Raw genomic sequence first — 23889 nt, forward strand, 5'->3', positions numbered from 1 at the left:
CTTAAACTCTAACTCTGAATTATCAGCACAATATTATTTTGGCTTTACATAATGCTAAGAAAAGCAACATGTAACCTTCACAGTTGAGGTGGCTAGTGTATTTTTTTAAACTACATTTTTAAACTACATATATAATTTGTTCATAAATACAAGCATCATCAAAAAGTGCTCACTATCTATCAAACACCACAGTAAACACTGGCAAAACAATGGTGCAGAGATGTAGCACCCCTGTCCTTATACAATTTACGGTACAGTGGAGAATACGGATGAGAAAATGGGTACAATATACAGCAAGGAGTGCTGTGGAAAAATGCTCTTTGGTGATTATGTTTAAGTACATGCCATTTATTTAATAACAGAATTCCTGTTTTATTAAACTAATTTCAACTAATCCTATAAATGATGAGCCTAATAATTCTGTTTCAAGTTAAAATTTGAACTATTAATGTTATACTGGTATTTATGACAATTATATACAAACCTACGTGTGTTTATAAAGATATGGATATATAGATATACCTTTGTTACTTAAAATCACATTCCAAAAATCTATCTGGATAACTAAAGAACTCTTACATTTAGAGCAAAACTAGACTGGTTTATCTCTTCCTCCCAAATCTGATTTATTTACAGCTACTTTATTTTTTTTTTACTTTTTAAAAAATGTTTTATTATTTTTAAGCCAGAGAGAGACAGAGCATGAGTGGGTATGGGGCAGAGAGAGAGGGAGACACAGAATCTGAAGCAGGCTCCCGGCTCTGAGCTGTCAGCACAGAGCCTGATGCAGGGCTTCAACTAACAAGCTGTGGGATCATGACCTGAGCCAAAGTCAGAGCCTCAACCGACTGAGCCACCCGGGCGTCCCTGTTTACAGATACTTTAAATGTTAAAGTTTCTGATACTAACAAAATTAAGATATATTAAACTGTTAAATATTAATCATTATATCTAGATCTCTCACATTTTCATAAGAGAGAAATACACAATGAATAAAATAAGCAAAGTTTTTCTGAAAAATAGTCAACATTGTTATTTCGTATATACAAAAGTCATAATGTTAAATGTTCCCCAAATGTGACTTTACTTACTTTATGTTGCCTACTAAATGTGATCTAGCTAAAGTATCTTCTAAAGGCAGATGATTTTGGAAAAGCACACAAATTCCAACTGAAAAATGAGCAAAGTAGAACCACGTTCTCATTTTATTTTTCTAAAGTTAAATTAAGTCTTTGAAAAGAATAATTACTGAAAACTCTTAGAATTAAGTCCAACAATCCATTTCATAGAAAAGCTAAAGGCTAATTTTATCAACTGATACATGGAGTTTTTAGAGCTGAAAGACTAGTGATATTAAGAAACTCAATGTGCAGTAAGTAGAAAATGTGTGAGTAAATGCAATATTATCCATGAAAACTGACAGAAGTATTTTCCCGGCCCAATGGCTTGCTACTGAAATCTGGATCAGAAGGCAAACAAGAAACATGTGATCTGTTGGGGTTTTTTTGTTTTTTGTTTTTTGCCATGATACAAAAATAAGCCTTAGGAGCAACAAATTCTGTTCTTTCTCAAACAGATACACCATTAGATAATGAAAACTGAAAGAACCCATGTTTTTAGTTTTCAAACTAATAAACTTCTTCACATAAATGGCTAAAGGATTTTTGAGGGTATTTATCAGATGGATATGCAATAGCTATTTATTTCAGTGGAAATAGTTTATATTTAAAATAAAGTAGGATATGCAGACCCCACCACAAAGGAAATAACTTTAGAAACACTTAACAGATTTACTGTTTGATCTTGACGGGAATTTATCTTGATGTGAATGTTAGCTAATAGCTTTAATAGGCACTTGCTATTTTTCCTGTGAGTTACAGAAATACTGTTTTTCTTCTATCTTCAATATGGTTTTCAGATGACAGTGGATAAAAAAATTCTACTAATAAAATGATTCTATATGTAACATTATTAATTGAAATATATGCATATGTGCACTGTAACTTCTAAAAGGTAAAGTTCTTTTTTTTTAAAGCCATCCAGTAAGCAAAACCAATGCACCTGTTAATGATCCCCTTCAACTTCCTTCAGAAAACCAAAAACCAGACAAAACCTGAAAACACTTCATACTAAAACACTACCAAAGAAATAAAGTAGTCTTAAAATTAAGGCGATTAAAGGCAAGTGAGGAACAAGATATGTGAGCACAGAGATTTTCTCAGGGTATTCTGGTTCCTGGACAGCTCCAAAAGCTCTTCCCTTAATTTACAATCACAGCATTTACCTCTGTGAGACATTGTTTTATGAACGACTGTAGACGGAGACAACCATTTATAAAACATTTACAGGTCAAACTTTTCTTAACAGGAAACCAATGTGTAATTTTATAGCCACAAAGCAAATTCTGTCTCACATGCACAAAGACACACATGCACCTTTAAGCAACTTTCCACATTAATAAATTATGTAGAACACCTTTTATCTAAAGGGACGCCTATGATAATGACAGTAGAAGCTGCAGTTTTGTGCTCTTGGGGGATTGCTTAAAATCCCCCAAGGTTTACCCCGTTAACATCAAAACAACCAAAAAAAAGAAAAAAAAGAATCCCCATCCCCACCCCGCCTTATAAAATCTCTGGCTAAAACTGCCATCAGAACAACCTACTGTAATTCCCCAATCTTAAATGAAGCAAGAGAAGAGAGGACCACGCAGCATAAAGAGTGACAGCGTTAGTTAGCAAAAAGCAGGAAGAGAACACACAGTGCCAACTTCCCTTTAGTCACTCCTTTCAGTACAGTACATTCTTGTGTTTGATGTATGAAGGAGGGCACCCCTGTGTTATGCTATGTCATATTCTCACATGAGAATATGAGGGATTACTGATAGCACACAGATCAGCGCCAGCTCTTTGTGGCATGATTATGGTGGTCTCTGCTTGGGTAGGATTTCTCTCTTACCCAGCATGTAGGATATTCCTTCTTCCTAAAATCTTAAATTCCATGTTGATGTATCTGATTAAATGATGTGATCTTCCCATAAGGTCTATGCATCAAGTTATGGTTTCTATAGTGAGAACATTTTCATTTTTAAAAATACTAGAAGAAAAGCATCGTGCAAGTGCCTTGCTAATATACTCTAATTAATAGAAGTCCAGTCAAGTAAGAATTTTTTTCCCTAAGAAAAACTTCTTATGCAACAGCCTTATTTAATATCCTCCTGTTCTCAACAAAAATGGGGAACGATTTGTCATGGACCTCTACATAACAACACGGGCACCTTCTTTAAAATTCACTGTGTTAAAGCATATCTTTGGATAATTTTATCTTTAAAAATATGGTGACATCACAGATGTTGTTTTAGGATCATTTCATAAATATCTTAGGAAGATATTTGGAAAGTGATTTATTTCAGCAATACTATTTACAAATAAGGCTCAAACTGCCTGGTTTCACTTGTCTCATGATAACAGGCATTGTAACTCACCCACTATCCAAATGAAGACACCTGGGTTAAACAATGACTTTACCTGGACCAGAGAACATGTATCACAGCAAATTAGGCAAGTGTTCTATGGTTTCAGCTTGGCTTAAAAATTCTCTGCTCCCAGGACATCTGGATGGCTCAGGTTAAGTGTCAGACTCTTGATTTCAATTCAGGTCATTACTTCATGGTTTGTGAGTTCAAACCCCACATCGGGTTCTGTACTGACAGTGTGGAGCCTGCTGGGGATTCTCTCTCCCTCCCTCCCTCTCTCTCTCTCTCTCTCTCTCTGCCCCTCCCCATTTCTCTCTTTCTCTCAAAATAAATAAATTTTTTTTAAAATTTGGGGGGCACCTGGGTGGCTCGGTCGGTTAAGCATCCAACTTGGGCTCAGGTCATGATCTCACAGTTCATGGGTTTGAGCCCCACATAGGGCCTGCTGCTGTCAGCATAGGATCCTCTTTGGAACCTCTGTCTCCCTCCCTTTCCCTCCCCGACTAGCGCATGTGCACAGTCTCTCTCTTTAAAATAAACATTAAAAAAATTCTTTGCTCTATGTAGTACTATTTCGATTTTGAAAATAAAAAGAAATTGGGTTAGAGAGCTTTGTACTGGTGATATGTTCATTTGTGGGGACAAACTGAATGACAATTTGGGGCAGCAACAGAGTGGCCAAAATAAACAGTAAACAGGTTCTGAGGTAAAACATTTTGCCATGGCCTAGATAGAGGTGTGAAGGGTGTATATGCTCATTGAAACATCAAGTTTCTTTGATCTTCACTGAAATTAAATCAATTCAATACAGTGATAGTGATTACTTCAGGATGATCAGATCTGACTGGCTGTTGATGACATCACAGGAACTGCTGGGACATGTTCCTTGTATGCGAGTAGGTTACATGTGTCTTTGATAAATAAAAATGTGGAAATATTAATATTACTTAATAACGTCATTTAGACTTGAAGATAATCTTAGGCTAGTAATCTTTACCAGGAGGTAGGGATGGGGGAACACCAAAGGAAATTTTTCCCTTTCTGCCTAGGAATCGATGACAGTGTGCATAGAATTTAATGTAATATAGAGAAGTATAAGTAGAAAAATGATACTTTAGTTATCAACAGTAATAGAAAACACCTCACACTGCATACATTTTAGTCCAATGACTAATATTTAGAAGTCAGAAAACATATGGTAAACAGAACTCACACAATCAAAATAGTTTAAAGACTTCAAGCTAACACAAAAGGTAATATTTTCAAAGACTTGGAATAGCTTTCACGGACAGTGAATTAGGACATTTGGATGAGAATAGCATTTGTTTTTAATTATTATGTTTGGGTTGTTATCTTAAACATGAATTAATTTTGAACTTTCAAGGATATTAGCTGCTATTTCTTAGGATAATTTTTAGGAAAAAAAAAATGGAAGCAGAGAGGTCTGCCTTATCTAGTTTAAATAATCCATTACCCTCCCAGTGAATAGAAGACACCTCCTACTGAGTAACTGGGTGATAGCTACTAAGTTTCAGTCATATTCCAAACTTGCTATTATGGAAAATTGTTATAAGATTTTATCCATGATTGGGTTCAACTAAAGCTACCAGATAGAGTAATGTCAAACTAAATTACATTTCAAAGTCTATAATAAAAATAGACCCAGTACTTCAGTTCTCTTCTATTTTTAGAAATCATAAAAACTAATAGCTATTTTTAGCAAACTATTAGTTTTTCACTTGATACAGATTATTCTACTTGTTTTAATTTTCCTAAAATAGTATGTCAAAACTAATGTTCAACCAAAGCCTAACTGTCCAAGGAAAACTAAATTAGAATCTGAATTGTACACAGATTAATTGGCCAACTTAATCAAGAGAGACACCATCAGGAAGACAATGAACTGTTTGGTTCTGTTTCCACCACAGTGGTGGTGGTCACCGTCATCACTGCATCATTGATGACGTCATTACAGCATCCACGCATCAGGTTCTAAGCCAGGTTCACACACATTTATTTCATGTTTCTCACCACAGCCGGTTTTATAAAACACTTTCATCAAGTAAGTATTCCTGGTGTTTTTGGTTCAAAATGGACAATGGTTACTTAGCTCACCCAAATTAGGCTAGAGAAGAGATGACTCAAAATTTCCCAGGGAAAGTATCAGATGTGCATCACGATGAGTCAGACTGACACAGTGTTCTGCATTATTTCCACCAAAACATCCAAGCTGTGATACTTACTACCTGTGTGACCTTGGGCAGGTCACCTAACCCCTGGCTCTCAGCTTCCTTACACAAGATGGGGATCATAATGATAGCATCCATGTTTCAGGACTGTTAACAGAACTGAAGACAGGATTTAGAGTAACGTTTAACACATACTAAGCCCTCCGTAAATGTTAACTGCTTGTAACTGCTTTTTAAAAAACATACATATACAAATAAACAGAATTAGTGACTGTATGCCACCATCTTTATTTACCACAACAACATTCTTGTTATTTTTTCCCCTCTGTTGCTAAAATATATTAAGTGCAGGTGATTTGTCCACTTGGAAGCTTCTTTTTGAGTCCCTAGGTCTCAAGAGACTGAAGTTATGTCAAGATGTTCTTTATTACTAAATTTCATTAAAATCAATCAACTGCTTCCAAAGTAATCAGAAAAGAGACAACACAGCATGCTAAGTGGTCTATTTTAGAAGAAGTGACCACTTTATTTCTCTTCACAATCAAACAGAACAATCTCTGTAACATTAATGGTAATGATGCTTTAGGGCTTTTCAGTTTGCAAAACACTTTCCATGCAGTGGTGAGAGTGCTCGTCCTACCTTGCTTTTTCTTACTTTCAAAAGAATTCTCTGCATGGAGAGCCCATTTTTTCACTGTATTCATGCTTGGGAACACAAAGAAGGAGGTATCGACAAGCAGCAGCACCAATATTATTACTTTTGCCCATTTTCTTACAAGTAGTTGAAGTTGTAAAGAGAAATGAAGGCCTTTTTTCTACACAAATTCACAGAAAAATCCAGAGAAATGATAGGTTTCACAAAAGCACTGAACATGCTTCTATTTCATTAGGAAGAAGACTACTTGATTACTGTCATTTAAGCATTCAGATTTTGTCAGGGTTCTATAGAAAACTCCAGGGACTCACTTATCAAGCTCTTCCCCAGACCTCTGATGCAGCAATGGCCACAGAACATTTTATTTTTTATTATTTTTTTAAAGTTTATTTATTTATTTTGAGAGAGAGGGAGAGAGAGAGGGCAAGGGCGGGAAATACAGCACAAGCAGGGGAAGGGCAGTAGGAGAAGGAGACAGAGAATCCCAAGCAGGCTCCACACTGTCAGTGCAGAGCCCAACATGGGGCTCAATCCCGTGAACCCTGAGATCATGACCTGAGCAGAAATCAAGAGTCGGGCGCTTAGCCGACTGAGCTGCCCAGATGCCCCAGAACGTTGTTTTTCCGAGAGTGAATTCTCTGATAGGAAATCTCTATTTTGCAAAACAGAAATAGGAAAGTTTGACAGAGTAATTAGGGAAGTCAAATCAACTGTAAGGTAGCTTTTGTGAAAATTAATTAAGGGAAACCTCACTAAAATGGGAAGTTCAGCAGGGGGAGCTCTCATGCCCTACCACTCAGTCCTCAATTGCAAATCCCACAGGAAGAATCAGACCTCGCAGGTGGATACTACTCTACCGCAGGGCAGGCAGAAGGAAGGACTTACCCCTCCACCCCGATCCCCACAACGGTCCAGCCAAGGAGAGACAGAACAAGTCAGCCAGTGAGAAGCCGCTACACTTTCAAACCCCAGTTTACTCCAATAGACTTTTTGTTGACAACAGCCTTCTCTACTTCCAGTCTTCCGCCATAAAACAATGTTCCTCTCCTTTGTTCTCCAGACTTGCCTATGGTTTTGCCCCGGCATGCTTGTCCCCCATCGCAATTCTCTGCTATTCTCAAGTAAGTCTATCTTTTGATGGTAAAGTACCTGCCAGTTTTATTTTTTAAGGTTAACACTTCCTTCACCTTCAGAAATCAAGATCTATACAGAATCACAGATTTTTAAGTCCCGAAGGAACCAGGCCTTAAACACATTTTATAAATACCAAATGACCATAATAGTAATAAGTTATTTTTCAAGTCAGTCACCTAAATAGCGTTATTAAAGATGAGCAAAGGAAACACTATGCCAAATATAACAACGTAGAATATGATAGTCCATCTGATTCATATTCATTTCTCATGGGAAATAATTTATAGTTTTGCAAGCTCTATTTTCATTTGGCCTTGTTTTATCCTTTATGTGCTAGTGGTGGGACTTACCATCATACTGGTCTTTACTGCAAAGCAAAACATACCTCATGAATAGAACAAGACCCACGCCAACCCCAAAGACTGATACAGGTCCCATGCAGTCCCAATACTTAGGACCTCCTCGGTGCAGCGTTGAACCTGTCTTTGTCCACTGTGGAGATGCAACTCTCACTCATACTGTCATAAATGAGGTCAAAACCAGTGACACTAAATGCTGCCCACCATTTTTATCTAATGTTCCATTTATTAAGCATCACTCAGTGCCATCAAGTGGCAGACGTTTCTTGGCACGGAGGAGCTTGCAGTCCAATCAAAAATAATTTTTTTCCTAATCCTCTGGAGTGTGAGCCCAAGATCTTTGTTTTATAAAACCAGGATTACAACATGGAACTCCACTCTGCTTTTACAAATATGAACTTCTGGAAGAAAAAGTTTACAAAAGAAATTAAATTAAGAAGGATAAGAAGACTATAAAAAGGGAAAGAGCAGGAACAGACTATAATTCACCATCTAAACAAAATGCTGGGAGACAAACATGAAGAGAACAAGCTTTTTGTGTTATACACTGGCCTCTGCAGCAGAGTTCAAAACATGGCTTTGCTCACTCCAGATGTCAGTTGTAAATGACATCAGACGCAGACTCTAAAATGTTAGTTTCAGGCTTGCCTAAAACTTTTCAAGTACCCTTTGACCCCTTGATATTATCTCAGGTTTTATTCCATGAGGGCCCAAATCCCTAGTAAGCTTGCAAGTCCCCACATGCCTGGATGTTACCCCCATAACATGCTCCTTCAGGCTCAAACGCTCGCTACGTGACAGCCATATTAGAAGGTTCTACAAAATAGGCAATCTCCTTCTGATACCAATTATAAATTTATTTTAATAACGAAAAATAAGAAAAATTTATTTTTCTAATAAAAATAAAAAATAAAGATATGAAATAAAAATTCTCTTTAAAAGTGAAAATTAAAGAATTTTTTAAACATAAAAATGAAGAATTCCCTACCTTGAACACATTAAGCTGTTGGTTAATGGTCTCTGTTTCCATACCAACAGGGCCTTGAGACTCTTCATGTTCTTCAGCCTTCTGAAGCAGAGTAGAGAATTCCTTCAGTTTGCTGTAGAATTCTTCAAGACGCTCAACCGTCCCTTCAACTTGCTCTTCTCGGGCTTGTGCTCGGTCCAGTAACTTGTTGCATTGTTTGCTTAAAGCTTCCAAGTCCCTTTTGATTCCAACAAGATCAGGAGAGGTTTCTTCCATGGCCAGCATCCTCTTGCAGGTTTTATTAGCATTGTCGTTGCTTGCTATGAGGGCTTCTAGTTTCTTCAGAAAGGCTTTGATAGCCTCCTTTTGCTTTTGCAATGTTTCTACATCTCTCCCCACCGGGGCCATACTATCTAGTTCATCATCGAACTCTGCAAACTGAGAAAACATTTCTCGGATGGTATTCTGGAAATGCCCAATGCCCTGAAGCTTGGTTTCTAAGAATGAACACCTTTCATCAACCTGTTGACTCAATGCACTATGTTCTTGAGCTAAGGTTTCTGCTTGTAATAAAACATCAGAGGTTCCCTTTGAGTCTGAAGCTTCTACCACAAGGTCTTGTGCAAGCCCTTTGACCAAATCTACCTGATGTTTCAAGGTCTGAAGGGTCTTCTGCTGAGTCTGCAACACAGTCAGGTATTTGTTACTGTAGGCCTGGGGTCCTAAGGAATCATAGACATCTAGCTGCTCCTTTGCACACTGAAGCTGCCTCTTAGCTTCTTTGGAAACTTCTTGAAATTCTTTAAACTTCTGGGCCATGTTCTCCAGAGAGAACTTCTTACTGTGAAGTTGCTCGGTGACCATGTCTACTTTCTGGATCAGTGATTTATTCTCATCTGTAACAGCCTCTTTATCTACCTCACAGACACTGAGCAAGCTATTGGCTGCATTGTTTAGCAGTTCTACCATCCCGAAGTGTTGGTTCATTTCCTTCTGCAGAGACTGTAACTTGGCAACAGAATTCTCTGTTTCAGCAGGATCCAAGCAAAATTTTATTTCCTCCAGGTTATTTTGACATTTGTCTATCCATGGCCGGAGAGTCTCCACATGCTCTCTGTACTTGAGGGCTTTTTCCAGTGAATCTTTTACCCTGTCTTCCCGTTCTTTCACCTGCTTATTAAATCCATCCCAGTTGGTTTTAATTGAGTTAAGTTGTAACTGTAAGGCTGCCTTCTCAGACCCTTGTGTTTTTAACAAGAGATTTTCACCTTCTGCAATGGTTTTTTCATAAATACTAGACTGAGCAGACAAAGTTTTACTAAAGTCTTTCTGATCTTTAATTAAGGACTCCAAGACATCGAGTTTGGCTGATATGGGGGGACACTTGTTTTGCTCTTCTTTCTTTGTATCCAGCCAAGCCTGAAAATCTCGAGACATTTGCTGAAATTGGTGAGAGCTCGCACAGGCTGACTGAAGGTGCTGAACATGATTCTCTAAAAATGAAATCACAGACATGTTTATTTTTCATCAAAATGTAATTCTGTCTGCAAAAAGCCAAGAGAAAGACCACCAAATAAATGTACAGAACTGGCTAAAAGGAAAGCCTGTTAGCACTAACTGTAAGAACTACAAGTGAGCTCAAGTCCGACATGGAGGCTGAGGAGGAGCAGGAGGGGAGCACCACAGGAAGAACAGAGGCTGTCAAGGCTAGATCCTGGAGCCAACTCCATTCCAGTACGAGGAAGTGATAACTGTTCAGAGTTCACGTTATTCTGATAAATAATCCACCTCCTGTAAAATCTGACTTTTCCACTTCCGTGATTTGTACCTGTCATAGGGGCACTACGGAGCACCTGGGGACTACAGGGGTTAGGGTTCCAGCCTCTCAAAATGCTGGAAGACCCTGGACAGATGACTAAACCTCCGAGCCTCATTTCCCCAAACGTAAATTGGCAAAATCAATAGAAGCTATTGTGGTGATTAAATGACAGCACATGTAATTAGTTACTGCCTGTCACATAAAAGTGGTCGTAACAGGAATAATCACCAACACGCTAGCTAATATTCATTACCAATATCCTGTCAAAATAAAGGAGTAAATCTGAAACGGCTGCTATGATCAATAAATAAATCCAATCAATTAAAAAAGTATAAACTGAGTATTTACTAGGTGCAAGGCACTCAGTGTTACTTTCAAACAGAACAAATATAGCAGCCAAATGCAGGCCATTCTAACGTGCAGTAACTCACTACCACTGCCTCTGACACATCCTGGCTCATCTGTCACAGAATTATGGCCACAGTAGGTGAGAGAGAAACAGAGTGCCAAATGCTTCTCTTTCACACATTTCTTTAGAAAAGCTGTCTGTGGCAGAATGAAACAAAGTAACTGTAGATGAGAAAATGATACAAAGCCTTTTTAATAACTGTATCCATCTGTTTTTCTGATGCAGTGAAACTGTCACAAGACAAAAACATTTAGGTCTTTTACCTTATTTTATTTATTTTTTATTTTTTTTTAATGTTTATTCACTTTTTGAGAGACAGAGACAGAGTGTGAGCAGGGCAGGGGGCAGAGAGAGGGGGAAACGCAGAATCCGAAGCAGGCTCCAGGCTCTGAGCTATCAGCACAGAGCCCAACGCGGGGCTTGAACTCACGAACTGTGAGATCATGATCTGAGCTGAAGTCGGATGTTGAAGTGACTGAGCCACCCAGGTGCCCCAAACATTTATATCTTTTAAAAACCAGGTTGAAATATCTGAAATTTCAACGGGCCTTCGTTCAAGGGATTTTTGCCAATTATGCGTGCAGAATTTCCCTGATGCTGCATCTGCACGTGAACACAGAATGACTCTCTGTGCTCATGTGAGTGGCCCCTTCCCCATCTACAATTTCAGTGAGGGCAGACTCTCTTTAGGGTCCTAGCTTCCTGGCAACAGCTTGGAAACACAGAGCAGGCAATACTTGATCTCTATTTCCAGGAAATATATGTATTAAAAGAAGACAGACGAACCTGCTTTTTGTTCAATATCCTTAAATGACTTTATGATGCCTTCTAGTTGCCTACTCAGTTCTGCTTTCAAGTACTCTTCTTTAACCAGTGCTGACAAATCCTCACAGAGGGCCTGGGCCACGTTTATCTGTTTCATTTCCTGCTCCAGTTCCTGCTTCATTTTTTGGGCTGCTTCCAACTGCTGGTTCATGGCATCAGGGTGCGCGCTCACGGCCGCACTGGTGATGAGTTTATTATCCAAGTCACTCAGTTTATCAGAAAGACTTCTCAGCAGGCTTTGATACTGTGTGCTCTTAATAATGGCTTGGTCGATCCAGTCACATCTGTCACTCAATTGTCCTGTTAGGCTGTCCCACTTTTGGGTCACAGCTGCCAGTTGCTCTTTCACAATCCCATGGAAAGAGGGGTGTTCACCAGGTCTGCTCAAAATGCTCTGACCAGCTGCAGTTAGCTGCTCATATTGAGGCTTCCGAGTATCAAATTCTTGCAGCAGGATCTAAGGCAAAGAGGTAACAAGGGTAAATAAACATACAAGTTAGTGGATAATTATGGAAAACAGAGCTTTGAGTTTCTAAACAGACATAAATGGTCTAGTTTTTACTTATCTAGTTTTTACTTTTGTTTTTTAGTTCCTGTTTTCCTAGCTTTTATTTCAAGGGCAGTGTAATTATCTTAAATTAATCCAAAGAGCAGTGGTGCTTCACAGAGATAACATTTTGTCTAAAATAATATCCCTCAAAGGGGAAAAGAGAGTAAATATAGCAGTCTGGGCAAAATGAACAAAAACCCATGTACAAATTTTCATATACAAAGACAAGCACTGCTATTGGACAAGTTCATATCACACAAACACCAAATTTGTATTTTCCTACTTGTAGTTGTCTCTTGGTAGGATATTTTAAATGCTCTATAGCATTTTACACCAAAGGAAATGTTCAGTGATAACAATGTTAGAATACATTAAGTCATAGTGCATTGATTTATAAAACCTCTTTTAAATATAAGATTACTGACATTTATACTCTCTATATAAAAATTTTAGCCAATAAATCATGTTGCTCAGAATGTGCAGGCTCAACACTGACTCTCGTTCTAAAATGAATGATCTAAAAATTTCCTTTTTATATTAAGTTTTTAAATGTTTATTTATTTTGAGACAGTGTGCATGCATGTGTGTGAGCCAGTGGGGAGGGGTGGTTGGGCGGGGAGGGGCAGAGAGAGAGAGAGAGAGAAAATACCTAGCAGGCTCCGTGCTATCAGCACAGAGCCTGATGTGAGGTTTGATCCTACAAAATGTGATATCATGACCTGAGCCAAAAACAAGAGTCAGACACTTAAGCAACTGAGCCACCCAGGCACCCCCTAAATTGTAGTATAATATTTTATCTATCTTAGGGAGACTACCAAGTCTAGGGGCAATTATTTCTGCCAAGTATTTATTTACATCTTTTGTTTTCACTATCTTTAGGGTAAGAACATATATGAACTAGGACATGTTGACTCTAAACTACCAAGACTGATTTGTGTTTTCAAAAGTATAGGATTAGCCGCACTGCTCTAATACCACTACATATACAGGAGGAAATCTAACTGGAACCACAATGGAGCTTTTTCTCTCTGACTTAAATTTCATGTATTTTTTTTCTCCTTGTGGATTTATCCACTTTGTAATTAGACTGGTCTAACCCACTCTGTTTCAAGGTTCCTCTGTTTTGCTTACTCTTTTTCCTCTTCTTATTCTGTCTTTCCACCCCTCAGGGCTGTATTGCATGAGTTTTACAAGTTTCATTATCTTCTACCACAATCAAAATGAATAAAACCTCAAAGGAGCAATTTCTAAACAATAAAAAGCATATACCAGCTTCTCATAAAAATGTAATTACTTATACAATCACATTAATATTTCAAAGAAGGCCCTTTTTAACAGGGTCTGCACAAACCACAATATGACTCAAATGATCAAGGGACTTGACACACTCATGGGCTCAGGAGACTGATGCCTCCTGGCTTTGGTTCCCTGGGGGTTTCCCCACTAACCTCAGGATGTTATCTTATGGGCATCTGAAACATTACAAATACACTTCAAGGCAGTTTAAGCACATACTGTCCACAGCTAATGTATTTATAATGAAAACACTTGTCTTATTAAGTCAAGTCATGTAACACTCACCTGCACCTGCTGCCTTTGTGTGTTTAGCATATTTGGGTCAATTGACAAGGGCCCAAGAACACTGACCATCAGTTCTTTTTCCACAAGCCACTGTTTTAACTGAGCCTCTACAGTCTGGAATTGGGTTAGATTAGTAGAGGATTCTTCCAGTTTTTGTTGTCTATCAACTGTTAATTGATTGAGTTCTTGCCACTTAGAATCTAAAAGAAAAAGATAAAAAATAAAAGAGGTGTTTGGTTTTCATACATTAACATCACTACATGTATGAAGACTGCAGGACAGGACTCAGAATGATACATAGGTGGCTATCATTCCATCTTTGAAACTCTTCTTACACAGTCGATTAAAGCCTACTCTGAGGGTCAATGGCATTTAATGATACAGATTTTATGATGCTGGTGCTGGGTATCAACCTAAGTACATGAAAAATAAATGTGAATCTGACCCTAGAAGATAATGTAGAATAATATGGAATATCCCTTAAAGCAAACAGGATCCGGAGATCCTCATTTCTTCTAGAGGTCCTATACAGTCTGTTTATTCAACAATAACTGCCCTACTAGAACAATCTAGAACAATGAACATTAATTCTTTCCTTTAATAGGAAATCTTCAATGATCAATTCTGGGCAAATGACTCCCACGTTTGTATATCCATGTCCATTCTATTTTATTTAAATCACCACTGACAACCAGCTGCCTGAAAGTTACACTAGGAAATCTCACCAACCCCTCACACTTAACATAAAAAAAAATCACTTTTTATTCCTATCGAAACTGGCAGATTTTTCCGATTTTAGATTACTTTGAAAGGTTATTCTCTCTTCCACATCACTGAGAAACAATAATTCAGAATGTTCTTTCATGACTCTCCAAACTCCTATATCCTTGATCATAAAACCTGAAACCCATCCTTTACATTCCTAGTGTCCTAACTCCATTTTGGTCCTCATCATGGTGTGCCTAGACTCGTGTTTCTCAAACCCCAGCTGCATTAGAATGACCTGGAGGGATACAGGTTGCTCAGCCCCATCCCCAAAATTTACAATTCAGGAGGTCTGAAGTGGGGGCTGAAATTCTGCATTTCTGGAAAGTTCCCAGGTGACACTGATGCTGTTGCTCCCAGGGGCACACCTTTGAGAACTATAGTCCTAGACTACTAGTCTTACCACGGGTTTCCTTGTAATTAGGGTATCCCAGCTGCAACCAATTTGGTTCTAAAATAATTTCCCTTAAAAATCACTTAAATATGTCATTTCTGTGCTCATATCCTTCAATAACTAACTCCTCACCACCTATATGATAAAATCGGAGGACTTCTGCCTCACATTCGAGGCCTCCCACAAACTGACCCTAATCTACTAACAGTAGAGGGTATGCAGTCTGAGATGAAACCTCTAACCTAGCCCTGTTTATCCTACCATTATCATCCAAACAGGCTTCTGCTTACATAAGCCCCATACCTAACACAGCCCTATCTCCTCTCTGTATACCCCAGCTCTGTCCTTCATCACAATTCTACTAGATTTCTCTGCCAGGAAGGCTTTCAAGCTGTTCCCACCCTCATACAGTATGCTCTCTGAGGCCAAGAGTTATTGACCAGCATTTGAACACATTAGTCACTCAATAAACAGTTACTGATGGGCATGATTAGTTGACCTGACAGATTTTTTCATCTAACACAGTACAATAAATGGCTGTTTTTAATAGAACCCAGTCCCGAAAACCTCACCTAATAGCATCATTCTATATGGCATGTTCCAATCAAATATAATCTGACAACAAAATAATGCAATTCAAATAATGAATTGGGAGGGAGAAATATCAAAATCCTATCGGGAAGATTTTTTGAAATATGCATTTCTTACTCTCACCCCTATTCTCAAATATCTTGATAATACTGTCCTAAGTAACTCTGATACCCCAGGTGATAGCCACTGAATTAGGGACAAATTAATTATAATGCAATAGTCTATAGTTGGATTAAATATAGCTTTGAACGTTAAGATCCCTTAAAATAACTTTTGAAACTAAAACATATTTACAGGTTTCTAAATTTATCATAGCATATCTGACTCTAATGGAAGGACAATATTTAGCTAAACATAATGGAACAATTGAAAGTAAAAGAATTCTTATTATAATCATAGTAAACACACAGCAGTTATTATGTGCCAGGTACAGCTTGTCTAAGCCGTACACACATTAATTCATTGAATTCTCCAAACAATACTATGAAGTAGGGAAAATTAGTACCATTGTCTTACGCGCATTTTCCTTATCATTATAATAGTGAAATGGGGTGATAAGATAATAGAGCTTGTGAAGGAAGTTCCTTGTTTAGGAGAAACCGTTTCTATGGGGACAGGATAGAGATGGGAGGATAACTCTAGATAAAGAGTGAAAATCACTAGATTTCTGTAGGGAGCTACTTTTTAACCTTGATGGGGGAAGAGAAGAACACACAGTAGGGGCCAAACGAGTCCCAGAAGGAACTTCATGAAGGAGAAGGGAGTTTGTCTTTTCCAGACCAAAGGGAATATATATGTGTGTATGTATGTATGTGTGTGTGTATGTATGTATATATATATATATATATATATATATATATATATATATATATATGTGTGTGTGTACATAATACATACACACACACACGTAAGGAATATTTAAACTAAAATATAATAAAGTATAAAAAAATAGAAACACCAAAAATCAAGTAAAAACCAGTAATGAAAACATGTTACTCAGTGCACAGCATTTTATTTCCCAGTATCTACCCTCTTCATAAAAATAAACTTAGTTATGGTGTTTAGCAAGAAAAATACAAGATATGCCAAGTCTCAGTACAATGAAATTTGAAATGGTATATTTAAATATGCAACATTTTAAACACGAAACATTAAGGCAAATTCAAAAGTAAACCGAGGCTGTTGGATAATTTTTTTTCTGATAAAGACTGTGATTAAAAAATAATTGTGCTTCTTTCTATTGGTGGACTCTGGTTTAAGTAACATAACATACCAATTTCTGTCAACATCTGTTTCCATTTGGGGGCCTCAGGAGTATCTGGATTCTCCTCCAACAGCTCTGTCAATTTGTCTTTCAACTCCTGTACTTTGTTTACATTTTGCTTCAGTTCTGCCTCAAATGACTAACAAAAGGAAAAAAACTGTGTTAAAGTATGTCAATATCAAAAGACACAAACACAATTACAACAGACGAAAATATCTACTGTTAGGTGCTGAAAAGAGTGAGAACCAGAATTCAGCAGGTAATTATTCTCCTTTCCTCTTCTTAACCAATCTTCAACTATCTGATAAAGGAATCCCAAAGAGGAACACTACTCCTGTGGAGAAAATTACTCCACTTTCTGTGGAGAAAACTACTCTACACCCTAGTACCTAGGAATAATTTCTTATTATCCTCAAACAAATCCCTTTGGAAAAAAGGAAGATGGCATCAATATTGTAACTGAGAAGAAAATCAGTCTGGATAAAAGCTGCCAGTTTTGAGAATCTACTAGTGAGTCAATGCTTTTCTGGATAACACATTATAGAATTCAGATATAGGTAATCACATTTGTAGACATTTTTGCCATAATTGCCACAAAAAGTCATTTCCCCCGCCTTGACAGTTGCAGAAAGAAATGCCATCTATTGAAGAAAGGGAAAGCATAAGCTACCCTATTTTATGCTGGACAGAACAAATCCCTGATACACCTACATAAATCTTTTCTAATAGTTGACTGGTTAAAATCCCAGACTTAACATGATTTAAAGGTGGCAAAGCTGGGGCATCTGGTGGGCTTAGTCAGTAGAGCATACGACTCATGATCATTGTAGGTTGTAGGTTTAAGCCCTATGTTAGGTGTAGAGATTACGTAACAATAAAATCTTTAACGTTTTATTTTTTGAAAGACAGAGAGACAGAGTGTGTGTGGGGGAGGGTCAGAGAAAGAAGGAGACACAGAACCTGAAGCAGGCTCCAGGCTCCATGAGCTGTCAGCACAGAGCCTGACATGGGGCTCGAACCCACTAACCATGAGATCATGACCTGGGCCAAAGTCAGACACTTAACTGACTGAGCCACCCAGGCACTCCTAAAAATAAAATCTTTAAAAAAAAAAACAAAGAAAGGTGGCAAAGTTACCCCAAACAGTTCACTCATCTTTGTAATGTCTGTGTGTAAAACAGATTCCTATTATCATCACTTTCTACAGAAAAACATATGAAACAAAACTGGCAAATTATTTGCTGAAGGTTATAGAGCTAGAAATCACAATAGGGGTCCCGAGGGTCCCATCGGAATGCTAGTCTGTTCTTTTTTAGGTCTTCAATAAATATATCCACAGAATATACCTTGTTCTGCTCAACTTGAGTCTTCACAGCTTCCGCATCTGTAGGTGTAGGTGCCTGATCCCATTTTGTTGCAGTTTTATTCATCTTCTGTAGCCACCGCATCATTGCACTTGATTCTTCCTGAGCCTTTTGCAATTTGGAGAGTTTGCTATTCAGTTCAGATATTTTGTCCTTAAGTAAGAGGCCAAGATCTTCATAACCATGGCTTATGTCAGTCATATCCTTTTTAATGGATGTTAACCCTAAAAGTAAAAAAATAAAATAAAATAAAATCAGATGGACACATTTTCAAGACAGTTTAGAGTTAGAACTCTAGAAATAAGTTTGCTTTACATGTTATTCCCTTGTATTTTCTCTATATTAAGCCTACCATGATAAAGTCATAGAATTTTTAGAACTAAAGGGTTAATATTTCTAAAATTTTTTTTAGAATTATAATGCTATTTAATAACAAACAATTTAGGTACATTACATAATACCAAAAACCATAAAATGCTATATATTAATTTCTTAGAAATCAAACTCAAGGAAATAGCTCAAAGAATGTTATTCCAAGTGACAAAATAATTTAAATTACTTAACCAGAAAAAAGGAACATAACCAAATACCAAACTGAACTACCAGGTTTCACTAACTTCAGATGAACAAAATTGCATGGAATGTTATATTAATATGATACTTATGGCAAATGACTATGATAATAAATAATTATTTTAAGTCAAGGTTGAAATTTCGATATAACTACTGTTCATCTCTAAAGATTTTTTCTCAAAAACAAAAACAAGGGGCGCCTGGGTGGCTCAGTTGGTTGAGCGTCCGACTTCAGCTCAGGTCATGATCTCGCGGTCTGTGAGTTCAAGCCCCGCGTCGGGCTCTGTGCTGACCGCCCAGAGCCTGGAGCCTGTTTCGGATTCTGTGTCTCCCTCTCTCTCTGACCCTTCCCCATTCATGCTCTGTCTCTCTCTGTCTCAAAAATAAATAAACATTAAAAAAAATAATAAAAAATAAAACAAAAACAAAAACAAAAACAAAGTTACTGTAATCAATAAGCACTTAAAGTTATTGGGGCACCTGGGTGGCTCGGTCGGTTAAGCGTCTGACTTTGGCTCGGGTCATGATCTCACGGTCCGTGAGTTCGAGCCCCGCGTCGGGCTCTGTGCTGACAGCTCAGAGCCTGGAGCCTGTTTCGGATTCTGTGTCTCCCTCTCTCTGACCCTCCCCCATTCATGCTCTGTCTCTCTCTGTCTCAAAAATAAATAAACGTTAACAAAAAAAAATAAGCACTTAAAGTTACTATTCACCTTTATTTGCCAAAATTTCTTGAGTATCTGTGGCTGCTCCTTCACCATTTATTATTCCACCTGCAAAATTATTAACACTGAAGTAGTCATAGATTCCAATAGTATTTCTACACATTAACAGTAGACTGCATTAACTCAAACCCCATAAACAGTAGTCATTTACAAATGTTATTACTATTTGAAAATGTAAACCACTGATTCAATTTCTAAATCAAATAAAGGTCAAAAATTTTAAGAAACTTTCTTGTCTATAAAATTCATTCTTTTTTTTTTTTTTTAAATTTTTTTTTTTTCAACGTTTTTTTATTTATCTTTGGGACAGAGAGAGACAGAGCATGAACGGGGGAGGGGCAGAGAGAGGGAGACACAGAATCGGAAACAGGCTCCAGGCTCCGAGCCATCAGCCCAGATGCCTGACGCGGGGCTCGAACTCACAGACCGCGAGATCGTGACCTGGCTGAAGTCGGACGCTTAACCGACTGCGCCACCCAGGCGCCCCTAAAATTCATTCTTAAAGTGGTAAGGTAACATGATCACTTTAAATACTAGTGTCAATAACTTTAGATTAATACATTAATCAATTATTAACATTAACAATCAATTAAGTATTAATTATAAAACAATTTTGCGATAAAGTTGCTTTATTGCTAAATTTTAGTGATAATGTCCTTGAAGCTCAAAAGTTGCTCACTATGTAAGTGTGTTGCATGAAGCATAAGTGACTGACAGACAAATCCTTACTTAAAAATTTGAAAATTGTCTGGTACAGTTACATAGTGTTATTATGGGTTTAATGGAAACAGAATGAGGTACAAAGACATGAAAAGTTAAAAGCAAAACAAACACACAAACCCTATTACTAAAACCCACATTATGTCAACACAGAGAGAGAAGAGCACAGTGGTTAGAAATGCCTGGGCTTCAGCGTATGAGTCACCTGAATTTAAATCCCAGCCCCACTAATTACTAGCTGGGTGACTGGACAAATTAATCACCACCCCAACTGAACGGGTGGGGATAATAATACCTAATTTAAATGCAAGAACACTGTAGGTATTCAAGACAGTTGACTGACTGCCTAGCAAATAGGAACTACTCAGTAAGTAGTAATTATTACTCCTCTCTAATTATATAAACATCTAACCTTGGTTCCTTTTTCATAAGCAGAGTATTAAAATACTGAATTAGACTTTCTCATGTGAGTTTGCATAGGCTTCCTATCTAAAACAGTAGACACATGAGAACAAGATTAAAACAATAATATTTAAATATCTAAATCTTAATCTATGTTTGGTCTCTTTAAAAAAAATCACACATTGACATTTTGGTTGAAAGTGAACATATCCTGATGATGCTCAAAAATAACTCCTACCATGCTTGTTAGTTATCAAGAGTAGGAAAAAACTTTTTTTTTTTTTTTTAACCTATTGCAAATACAAAGTGGACCTGAAGAACTAAAAACACAATAGAATTCCTTTTCTAAAAACAAAGCCAAACAAAACACTTGACATTTCAGGAAATGTGATTAGAAGAGAAAGGAGAGGTCATCACACCATATATAACATAAGTGGGCCCTTAAATGGGGTTAATAGAGCGGAATAAATGGTTGAGAGAGGCCCAGCGGGAACATCAGTCTCACAAGAGGGGCAGCTAGGGGGCTGGGAGGGACAGATAAACCACAAAGGATACTCAGAGATTCTCAGAATAAAGATACAAGATTTGCCTCCATCTGTTCTTGTATTTTTTTAAAAAAAAAAGACACCAATTTTAACAACATAAATATGTTTTAAACTATTGGGGCGCCTGGGTGGCTCAGTCGGTTGAGCATCCGACTTCAGCTCAGGTCGTATCTCACAGTTGGTGAGTTTGAGCCCCATGTCAGACTCTGTGCTGACAGCTCAGAGCCTGGAGCCTGCTTCAGATTCTGTGTCTCCCTCTCTCTGCCCCTTCCCCACTGATGCTCTGTCTCTGTCTCTCAAAAATGAATAAACATTAAAAAAAATTTAAACTTAAAAGCATATCCACAACTTAAATGGACTGTAGAATCATTACTTATACATGACTCTCCTCTTGTGTTAAGTGCCTCAGTCATGACTGCAATTTAGATATGCTATAGTTGTTTTCTGTACAAAATAAAGTAGATGTTAAAGGAGATGGGAATTTTTTATTTTTTTATTTTATTATTTATCTTGTTGAGAGAAACCGAGACAGCACAAGCAGAGGAGGGGCAGAGAGAGAGAGGGAGAGCGAGAATCCCAAGCAGGCCCCGCCGTCAGTGCAGAGCAGACACGGGGCTTGAACCCACGAACCCTGAGATCATGACCTAAACCAAAACCAAGAGTTGGTCACTTAACCGAATGGGCCACCCAGAAGCCCCTAGATGGGACTTTAATTTTTTAAAAAAGGAGAGATTCACCCTACACAAAAGAACTGCTTCTTTCTTTCACCTCTCCTTTCCCAGGAGACCAGACTCATTTATCAAATATTTCAAAGAGGATTTGAGCATCTCATTACGGTAAAAAAAAAAACAAATTAGAATCTGCTCTTTCCTCTTCCCCAATCTAAAGCTCCCTATTCTTACGTATCAGTCTGGCTACATTTCAACTGTAGCCTCTAACAAAATGAACAGAAGAGGGATCTGAAATTTGACTCATTACAGATACTCCTCCACACGGGGAGCATACTTTTAGTGCATGCATATACATGCCATCTTTCTTGTCACTTTTCTTTTGTGTTTACTTTATGCATCAATTTAAAAACTAAGGTAAGTGAAAGTAACAGGGTCAGACCCAATTCTTAGGGGTTTCTCCACGGATGTAAGTAAAGCACATACCTGATTTGACTGCTGCTATTGCCTTTGCAGGGGTAGTGACAGCACTGATTAGGTTACATAGTGAGATCCCACTGTTGTTTACTTTCTGAATCTCTGGTGTTTTTGAACTCCACTTCTCTTGTAATTTCTTGAGATATGAAAACACATTATTTTCCAGTCTTCATAATAGTTTCAAAGTTACACATTATAATTCAATTTCTTTAACATATCTTAAAGCAATGATGACTGTGGGTCCTGATTCATGGGGGCACGGATAGAAAAAAAGGCACCATCCCTACGTGACTGTTAACACTGTGCCCAGGTGACTGTTAACACTGTTAGCAGTGAGAAGTGAGGTATGGTCCATCCTGCATTCTGCTCCTAGCCACAGTGGAAGTCAGGCTATTTCTAGCTGCCATGGATTCCAAAGTAACTGTCAACTGCCAGTCTGAAGACTATACTCAGTAGTGGCCAAATTACAAGAAGAAAGGTACTAGAAATGATTTTTTTTAAAAATGGGAATTCAGAATTCTATTTAATAGTGAGTTTTAATCATCAAAATTTCAATGAATTTTTAAAAACATACATCTCCACAAAGTTGGGAGTTGGGATAACTGCTGTAACTGGTCGTAAGTTTTAGGATTTGAATCAGTTGGCAAGACTTGTACACTATTTGTACTAGGGATTCAAATACTGGTTACAGTGATGTATCTGAGCTAGAGTTAATTGCTGAGTTGAAGAGCAGGGTCTTTTACATAACGTTATGAGAAATGGTATAAAAATTCAAGCTAAGTAGAGATTTGATGGGGAAGTAAACTTGGGTACCAGAACAGGCAGCCACTAAAAAATATCTCTCAAAAATCAAATTAAGTCAAAGTTTGTGTTCTTCCTCAAAAGGATCAGAGCTATGTTATGACTTCCAAGTATCACCAAAATATACTGAACATAAATGAGGATCTAACTTAATATGATATTAGATAAAAGAAAACCACTAATAGTCTTTTAACCTCTCATGACTCACACAGGCAAGTAAGAATTAGTATTAGATAATGATTCACCTTAGTTTCTTCCAAAGATTTTCCTAAATCCTCCGCACCGAAAGAAGGCTGCACAATAGGAACTCTTTCTGTTGTTTCTTCTATCCATGACTTCAATGACTTAACAAGGACTTGGAAAGCATCCATCTGTTCTTGACAAGAAGATACAGCTTCTTTTCTAGATAACAAAAATTATTGAAGAATTTAAGTCTCCGACAGAAAATACTCCAAAGAAATAATTACTAATAATTATTCTTGTATCAAACTTACTATTAAGAAAAAAATATTCCTCTATGCACTCTCTAACCCTTGATAAAAAGAGGAAAGGTGTCATAGATCCAAGTGAAATCAGCTAAATAACTACTTTACTCCTCAGGCACACTCCACAGAAAAAGATAGGAGCAGTTAAGAAATCT

At 37.6% G+C, this 23889-nt stretch overlaps 1 protein-coding gene and 1 long non-coding RNA gene across 12 annotated transcripts in view; one reads left to right on the plus strand and one right to left on the minus strand.

Annotated features, from left to right (window-relative positions):
• Nucleotides 1-23889, minus strand: part of DST (dystonin) — a 497583-nt gene that overhangs the window by 87094 nt on the left and 386600 nt on the right. For all 11 annotated transcript variants that reach the window (XM_078447031.2, XM_078447029.2, XM_078447030.2 and 8 more), the window contains 8 exons: nt 23495-23651; nt 22458-22584; nt 19625-19684; nt 18324-18565; nt 16987-17116; nt 13964-14163; nt 11794-12289; nt 8801-10272 (listed from right to left, as the gene is read on the minus strand). In XM_078447031.2, the coding sequence (XP_078303157.2) occupies nt 8801-10272; nt 11794-12289; nt 13964-14163; nt 16987-17116; nt 18324-18565; nt 19625-19684; nt 22458-22584; nt 23495-23651 (2884 nt within the window). The remainder of the gene's footprint in view (nt 1-8800; nt 10273-11793; nt 12290-13963; nt 14164-16986; nt 17117-18323; nt 18566-19624; nt 19685-22457; nt 22585-23494; nt 23652-23889) is intronic.
• Nucleotides 22777-23889, plus strand: part of LOC132667228 (uncharacterized) — a 35831-nt gene continuing 34718 nt past the window's right edge. Inside the window, exon 1 of the long non-coding RNA XR_009605048.3 lies at nt 22777-22926. This is a non-coding gene — a long non-coding RNA (uncharacterized LOC132667228). The remainder of the gene's footprint in view (nt 22927-23889) is intronic.

Source organism: Panthera onca, chromosome B2, assembly GCF_046562875.1.
Source record: "Panthera onca isolate mPanOnc1 chromosome B2, mPanOnc1 haplotype 2, whole genome shotgun sequence".
Lineage (NCBI taxonomy): Eukaryota > Metazoa > Chordata > Mammalia > Carnivora > Felidae > Panthera > Panthera onca.